The sequence below is a fragment of the Sebastes fasciatus genome, chromosome 2 (genome assembly GCF_043250625.1).
Source record: "Sebastes fasciatus isolate fSebFas1 chromosome 2, fSebFas1.pri, whole genome shotgun sequence".
Classification (NCBI taxonomy): Eukaryota; Metazoa; Chordata; class Actinopteri; order Perciformes; family Sebastidae; genus Sebastes; species Sebastes fasciatus.
In genome coordinates this window covers 32,181,222-32,190,123 of record NC_133796.1, presented here as the reverse complement: position 1 = coordinate 32,190,123, position 8,902 = coordinate 32,181,222, and the positions used below count along the sequence as shown (strand labels likewise).

Sequence of the window (8,902 nt, the reverse complement as noted above, 5' to 3'; positions counted from 1 at the left end):
GAAAAGACTGGAGCGGAAATTGACACGTGTGTCACATGTTGCTGGACATTCGTAGGAAAACACACTAAAAATATGCGTCATGAAAAAAAAAAGGAAATTCGTGTCTATGTACATGAAGCAAATAGATTAAATTTCGTGACTATTTCACAACCTGCCGTGAGACTGTGTTGTGCATCGTCATGAAAACACACGAGATCTTCATGTCTGGTTTAATCACATATTTATTCTCCCCAAATAAAACCAATAGAATTTAAAAGCACAATAAAACAGCTGTTACAGACAGTTCTCCACACACATAAATAATGCATTCACACTTCAAAAATAGAGCAGTCCCTTCTTTTCCCCCCAAAGAACAAAGCGTCTATGAGGCTAATGGGACGTGTTGAAAGGCTTGAGTCCATCCACCGCTTCTGTTTGGGGAAAAACACTGATGAGGAAGGCCTGAATATACTCTCCAATGATACTATTCTAGGAGGGGATTTAGCACATCAGAAGCAGTTAGCAACTAGCTAATCCTTCTGGAAATGCTTAGCGCAGTGTGTGTGTGTGAGTTTATATACTGTATGTGTGAACATATGCAGCAGGTGGGTTTCTTTACAGCAGCTTCAGAAGCATATGATGACGTGTGCTCGGATGCTATTTATATCAGATGCTCCTCCGCGTTGTTAAGTCTCCAACTAAAACTGTACAAAATAACAATCGTTTACATCGTGATAGTTGCATATTAATAAATAAAAGGCAAACATGACACTTTCGTTCAACGTGGTTCGGTAAAACCAAAAAGGTAAAGAAGGAAAAAAAAAAAAGCGATGCGGTTGCCGTGCTGTTTGTAAGTTTGAGCATGGATGTGTCAGCAGTAAATGGACGGGTCCTTTATATCTCCTGATATGATGATGTGGGGGCCGTGTAGTCCTCCTCGTTGTTCCTGCGAATGAGAAAAAAGATACATAACCTTTAATTGTGTTGAGAAGGTACAGTGGAAACACATTTTAATATAATCGCACACACTTTGTGTAGGATCTGGCGGGATCTAGTGAAGCTTCTCCCGTGTGCCAAGCGTGTTGGAGAGCTACGGTGGTCGGCGCGAAAACGTGAATCGCGCTCTCTAGAGCCATTTGGAGCAGAGTGTGTGTGTACGTGGGAAGTGAGTGGTGAAGCGAGAGAGAGGGAGAGCGGCGGCGATGGGAGCGAGTAACGTTATCGACTCGGGCCCGAACAGGAAAAGTTAACAGAGTTTGGTTTGTTCGTTCTGGGCTACTGTAGAAACATGGTGGTGCAACATGGCGGACTCCCTGGAGAGGACCCGCTCCCTATGAAGAAATAAACGGCTCATTCTAAGCTAACAAAAACAAAACGATTCTTATTATCAGGTGATTATACACTAAAAAAAAAACATACTTATTAATATTATATTCCATTTCTGCCAATAGATCCCCCTAAATGCTTCACACTGGTCCTTTAACTCCTTTCCCCTTTTTCTCCCTCTGCTTGTCTGGTCACCAAGGTGAGCCTGCTGTGTGTGAATAATGGATGAGGCAAACCAAACGGACGTATTTGTTCTCCGTCACAGCTGAAGGCTCATCTGTTCTCTCAGTACAACACACCAGTGTCTTGAGCTTAATCGTGAAGTTGAACGTTTTGCTGTTAGCTGGTAAATCTCTTAGAGAAGCTACTTGAGAAATGCAAGCCTTCACAAACTCCTTAATTGGGAGGAAATCGTTTCTCTTTAGAGCTACTGCACACGTTCAAAATATACAACAAGGTTGAGAGGGAGAGTCCAGCTGCCAAGGATTACACTTAATTAAGGGAAGAAATATAGAACGATCAAAATCAATAGAGGATGGAGAGGAAGGTTTTAAACCATGACTTTGCAGGAAAATGTGAAGAGAGGAGAGAGAGAGAACAGTGAAGGTAGGAGGCAGAAATAATGTTGCTTTATAGATTCCCTTCTTCTTCTTGAGTAGAAAACATCCTGAGGGATGACTGGATCAATCTTTTAAACTAAGAACAACTCGCTATGAAGGGCTCAGTGTTTGGTCTAAAAGGGGCATCTGTAGCAAGGTGTCCTTGAGACATTGTCACTGAACTCCAAGTTGCTCCCCGGGCGTTTTACAGCAGCCCACTGCTCCTAATGCTTATGTATGACTTAAATGCAGAGGTCGAATTTCACTACGTTGTGCCGTGTATGATTATATGTGATGATAAAAAAAAATAAAGTTAAAGAGACGGTTCATGGAAACAGGGTATGGTTCCAATAGATTCCAAATGTACTCATTTCTTGCAGGGATCTGGTGGAGACTGAACCTGCCTGATCCCACGTTATTCCGGTGGGATTTTAGAGCTGCAACGATTAATCGATTAGTTCTCAACTATTAAATTAATTACCAACTATTTTGATACTTGATTAATTGGTTTGGGTCATTTATTAAGAAAAAAAAACAAAATTCTCTGAATCCTGCTTCAAAAATGTGAATATTGTCCGGTTTCTTTACTCCTCTATGACAGTAAACTGAATATCTTTGAGTTGAGGACAAAACAAGACATTTGAGGACGTCATCTTGGGCTTTGGGAAACATGATCGACATGTTCACCATTTTCTGATATTTTATAGACCAAACAACTAATTGATTAATCGAGAAAATAATCGTTAGTTGCAGCCCTATGGTATTTATAACCACCTTTAAGAAAATGATTTTTTGGGGATATATATTTGCATATTTAACAACTTAACATTTTAATTCAAACCGGTAACTATAAACCTGTTCTAACTCATAACTTGTTTCACTCCATCTAATTTGGCATAACCAGTTATTAGGTGTTGGAAGCGTTTCTTTTTTCACCCTATTTTCCATATCATCCTTTATAATAATTTTATAACTCCTGTTTTTTAAAAAGTGATTTACAAATAAAGGTATTAAACGATTGCAATAAATGTAAGTGACAGGTAGGGTTGCCCCTCATCTAATCCATCGTTTTAGTCGACTAAGATTTCTTTATGCTTCTTTATGCTTTTTTCATGCTGAATGACTTATTTCAAAGAAACGTATGAGCACTGTGGTGCTTTTGTGATTCTTTGTGGAGAAACTCAGTTTTACAGATCTGTCGATTAAATCAACTAAACGATGAGTCGACAAAATCGTATAAGTGTTAGTCGACTAAGAATTTCTTTGGACTTGGACTTATGTAGATCCATATAATAACATCATAGTTATTGATCAAACTGTGAGATATATGAAGATCTCAGGTCTTCTAAAAGAAAATGTGTCAACAAGTCAACTATTCCCGACAGTTAAGCTTAAGAGGTTAGTGGTTTGTTCCATCCGAGGGAGGAAGCCAAACAGGCATGCGGTCTGTGTTTGCTCTGGGCCTGTGTGGAAACAAGCGAGCAGAGGTTTGTCTAAACACACAGCAGCAGCTCCACACAGCCAACCTTTGATGTGGCTGCAGACAGAGAGAGACAGAGCTTTAACACAAAGCTCGGCTTCGCCTCAGCCGGTAGGTAAACATTTAAAGAGAAATAAAAAACTGTGTCTTGCACGTTTACTCAAGGCTCGTGTCTTTGGAAAAACAAAACACGGTAACACACATAGGAAATGTGCAGTCAGTGGTCATATAATAAGGAAATACTACAATAGTACCTTATACTGACACATAGTATGTACAGTATATACTATGTAGTAGTATTTCAAGCATGGACCAAGTAATAACAGTTAATCACATGATTTTAATAAAGATAGTCCTAGTTTAATTTAGTCATGAAATTTTCTACTTTCTATTTTCTACTTTCTACTAGAATTTTTTTAAGATTGTAAACTATTTCGCCTTGAGGATTTCTTTCACATGAAAAAAGGAGTTACAACTCAATACCAGATCATAATATAAAAAAACAAATTAAAATCAAATTAACAGAAAATAGGGAAACAATGAAAATCCTAAATGTTATTATTCTGTGGTTTAATTATATTCATATGATTAGGGCTGGCAGTCCATTAAAATAATTAAGTGTGATTAATCGCAAATTGACATTTTTTTTGTATCTGTTCAAAATGTACCTTAAAGGGAGATTTGTGGGAAAATACACTTGCTTAATGCAAATGTATGTATATATTTATGACTGGAAATCAATTAACAACACAAAACAATGACAAATATTGTCCAGAAACCCTCACAGGTACTGCATTTAGCATAAAACAATATATGCTCAAATCATAACATGGCAAACTGCAGCCCAACAGACAACAACAGCTGTCAGTGTGTCAGTGTGCTGACTTGACTATGACTTGCCCCAAACTGCATGTGATTATCATGAAGTGGGCATGTCTGTAAAGGGGAGACTCGTGGGTACCCATAGAACCCATTTTCATTCACATATCTTGAGGTCAGAGGTCAAGGGACCCCTTTGAAAATGGCTATGCCTGTTTTTCCTCGCCAAAATCAAGTGTAAGTTTGGGGCGTTATTCATTCTCCTTTGCGACAAGCTAGTATGACATGGTGGGTAACAATGGATTCCTTAGGTTTTCTAGCTTCATATGGTACCACTCAGCTTTAAAACTGAGCCCGCTACAAGGTCAAAATGACAAGTTGTGTTATGGTATGAACTGTTTAGTAGATAAATGTGATAAGACCCTCCTTATTCTTTCAGGGGAAATTAGAGATCTATAACCTGGTTTCAGATCAGCCGTGATAATAGAGACAATGGACAGTTGATGCCAGTGCAGCTGCCAAATCGGTCAGGTAATGTTACCCTGAGGCCAACAGGAAGGAAACAAACACAACAGCTGCTACAGGAGTGCCTGTACCCACTGTAGTATGAGCCAAACACTTTTAGAAAGGCTGAAGTGGAAAAACGATGTATACTCCATACGTCGTCTGGTCTGTATTGGAAACTGCTGCGGTGTGACTCAGTCTTGACTAAACTGATAGTACCAACAACGCCTGTGTGTCTGTCTATGAATGAATGGAGGTATGCCAGCCAGGCATCCATCACTACCTCACTACTCAGTTGTCTCAACATGCAGTGTCAGGAAGACGTGCTCAGGCCTGATTCAGCAAGCCAAACCTCCTGCTAAATATCTGATTGTTGCATAATGTGGCATCTGACTAGTACAGCAGGTTCGGGAAAAACCCTGATTCCTGTCTTCGATCCTCCTTCTGTGAGAACATTTGCACTTCTATGTCTCTTTTAGTGCTGATAGGGACTTCTGACAATCACCTACTGAGCTCAGGAAGAAGTCTAGGCCTCATTTCTTGCAAGAATTTCAAGGCTACAGCGATCTTTAGTCCCAGTCTAAGACTACGAGCTGCTTTTTGGGGGAAAAGGGGCTGTGAACGGTAACAAGACACTGACAAAACACCCAGGCTTTTCCCAAGACACATGCCTACAGATGTCGGATTTGATCATAGCAAACTTAATGTATCCTCCTGTCTATTAAACTATAAATGTGCTACCAACACTTTGGCAGGCAGAAAAAAAATGAGTCTGCTTTAATGATCACTCAGTGGCCATTATCCTAACCAAGAAACAGAAGCACCATTTGCTGCTGACAGGTATCCATCATTTCTATGAGGCAACAGTCAGCCCTCACACCCACCATAAATACCATCTGATTGGATGCTCAACAAGCACAAGTCTAAATGGACCATTTAGGGAAGGACCGCTCCACTTATTTTTAATTTAGCAATATTCAGGAGGATAATTCCTGGGCGATGAGCATCAACAGCCCGGTCTGAAAAAGTGTGTACCTGTCAACAACATGCTGAAAAAGAAGCAGCGCTTTGCTTGGGTGTTGTTCAACGTCTCACCTTACTTCCTCTTCTTTCAGTCGACGCGCTGCCTGCTTTGATTGTTTAATTTGCAAGTCCAGTCTGTGTAAGAAGTCTTTGGCTGACAGCTCCTCTTGCTGGGGGGGTTTGGAGTTCTCGGGGGGCGGGGAAGGGGGCGGCGAGGGTCCCTCGATATCCTGCAACACGACACAATCTGTATCTGCCTCCAGGCACGCTGCTTCTCCGTCCCCGTCGGGAGAGTCCAGAGACAGTCCGTTAAATATGGAGCGCTTCTCCGACATCACGGGGATGTTGAGGCTGTTCTTCAGGAAAATGCAGTCGTTGCTGAACAGCTTGTTGGTTCTCTTGACTTGCTCCATCTGGCAGATCAGGGTGACAGCAAAAAATACAGTGTTCAAAAAAAATAGTATCACCTTCCTTGTTTTGATCCGTTGCACTTAAGCTTAGACCTGAGGACCAAATCCCCTTATATAAATATGTGGTGTCACTGATATAAATATATGGAGTTGCTTTTATTTATCCACAACAGTCCGTCTTTAAAGAGGACCTATTGTGCTTATTTTCTGGGGGGTTTTTGTATTTAAGGTTTCTACTAGAACACTATTCACTATAAACACCATTTCTCTCATACTGGCTGATTGGTCAGTTATTAATGCTCATTATATTGTGGCACTTTTGTATGTTCTTCTTGTTATTGACCACACATTCAAGTTCACACATTGTTCAACTGGAAACCTTTAAGCCTGTGGTTGCAATACTGTGCTGTTGGGTTGAGATAAGACAGTAAAGAGGAACCAACCGTATCTGAGCATCCTGAATGTTACCTTCTACATCACTACTCTGCAACCAACACCTATCCAGTCCTAAGTGAATACCTCTTCAATAGGGAGAGTAACTCCAATGGCGTGGACTTTGGGCTTTGTAGTTTTGCAGACCTTTTACATGCAAAAAAAAAACTATATAACAAACTAAAGGAAAGGGAAAAGGCACAAAAGCATAATAAGCCCCCTTTAAATATTTTTGATTGACCAAAATTACTAGATTATACGTGCATCTTTGGACACAAACTCTCCATTAAAACCCTATACTTTGAAATTAGGGTCAGAAATTAGGTTTGTTAGCATCTGTTTGAGTGTCCTAAATTTAATGAACAGAGGAAACCTATGCAATTCTGTCTTTAAATTGAAAGTTAGCGTCTTATCAAACATTACATTTAAATTAGATGGTTATTTTGACTGTACTTAGATATGCAATATTTCTTTAAAAAGTAGGATAAAGAGGAATGTAGAATATTTTCTAAAATAAAATAATGCATGTCCTGTTTTAATTGACATTTGGGCAAACAAATGTGCATGTAATTACATTTCCGACAACCAATCAACACAGTGAACCTTGGGTATTTGAGGCCAACGAGGGTTTGGGGAACTTGGGCCCCGGGGCAGTTTCCACTTTACCAGGGTGGTAATGCAGCCTCGTATGGAGAAGTACGCATGCAAACTTGTAAATGAATACTGTCTGCCCTCATTCTCCACTTCCTTATTATTAAAATATAATAATCCTTGCTGGAGAAGATGTGGGGCCATAAATGTAGACCGTTCACATATATTTTGGCTTTGCCCTGAAGTTGCAGTTTTGGGGAAATGTTCATGAGGTTATTTGCAAAAAAAAAATTGGGCTATGATCTACACAAGTCATGTATAGTACTGTATTTTGGTAATATGACTGGAAAAACTGTGTTAAGAGAAGAAAGATACCTGCTGAAAGTGTTGTTGGTGGCCTGTAAGAAGGCCATTACGAAGAGATGATATAAGGCAGAACCACCTACACACAAGATTGATGGCTGAAAATTGTGAATGAAATATATGATATGGAACTGTTAACCCACAGGATGAGAGCACAAGAGGAGCAATGTGGAGAGAAGTATGGACAATGTTTACATGTCAACCACAAGATGAAGAAATGAACCACTGAATATGTCATAGAAAAATAAAAAAAACTTTGTAAAGACAGGGCCATCTATATCCTTTCATGTTTTTGTTTTAATGTTCTATGTGTATGTTGTCTTTCTGTGATGGAAACACAATATAAATAAAGTATCAAAATATATATATATATATAATAATCCTATTGCATTAATAGTGTGCTCTCAGGAATGTCACCACCTTGGGTGTTGGCCTGTGTTGTGAAAATGAGAGTAAAATCAAGAAGTGAGCTCTATTCCCAAAAAGTGAAACTTAATACAGAAATAATCTAAATGTGTTAGGTGAAAACTCCCTCCACTGGGCCTATGAGATGCTACAGCAACATTTCTAAAGAGCTCTGGTTGTTGAAACACCAACATAACAGAGTGCTCAAAGGCTTTCATGTGGTTATTTCTGGTCTCAAGTCTATTTTTGCTCCATGAACTGATGTGCTGACAGATCCATGAAATCAATGAAGATCAATGAAATGTCATGCATAGAGGAAATAGGCGTTGATGCTGCTGTGTGTGGCTCCTCTGATCTGTCAGTGAGGACCATACATACAGTCTATGGTGAGGACTGATCGAATGCATTACGTCAAGCATCACAACACAGCCTACCATGATGCAGCGGTTGTGTTGTGTAGCATCCCTTACCGTGACACCGTATTTGAGAGCGATCCCTTGCAGGGTATCACTGTCTGCAACACGATGCTCGATGTATTTCTCCCCCAGAGAGGCCGTGACGCTGGCTGTGCTTCCGTACGAGCGGATCTTGGTCCGGGCCAGGCTCTGGGACAGCTCGCTCTCTGACTCGGAACCGGACCTGGACCGAGGGAAGATGGGCTGGCCGAACCGTCCTCCTCCTCCTCCTCCTCCATCCCGCAGCGGCAGGACGGGCGAGAACTCCGCCATCTTCTCTTGAATAGATAGATAAAGAGCTGGTTACCTCTCTGGTTCGTTTGTGTTACCGCTCCGGTTGAGTCGCTGCGGCGGAGTGAGTCTCTGATTCAGGCCGCAGGGAGCTTCCCATCCCTGGTCATGTTCAGCAGGTCACCCGGGGGATCAGAGACATGTTTCGGGACCACTACCACTACCACTACCTCACGGGTAGCCTCTGTCATAGATCCTCACGCTGACGTAAAAACACCCGGCAGG

General features: G+C 40.8%; 1 protein-coding gene across 1 annotated transcript; it reads right to left on the bottom strand.

Moving 5' to 3' along the window:
* Positions 1-203: 203 nt before the first annotated feature.
* On the bottom strand, positions 204-8,902 carry lysmd2 (LysM, putative peptidoglycan-binding, domain containing 2). The gene is made up of 3 exons (XM_074620088.1): positions 8,402-8,902; positions 5,803-6,143; positions 204-925 (listed from the first exon to the last, which is right to left on the bottom strand). Exons 1-3 carry the CDS (start codon positions 8,657-8,659, stop codon positions 874-876), a joined length of 651 nt encoding a protein of 216 aa, XP_074476189.1. The 5' UTR covers positions 8,660-8,902; the 3' UTR covers positions 204-873.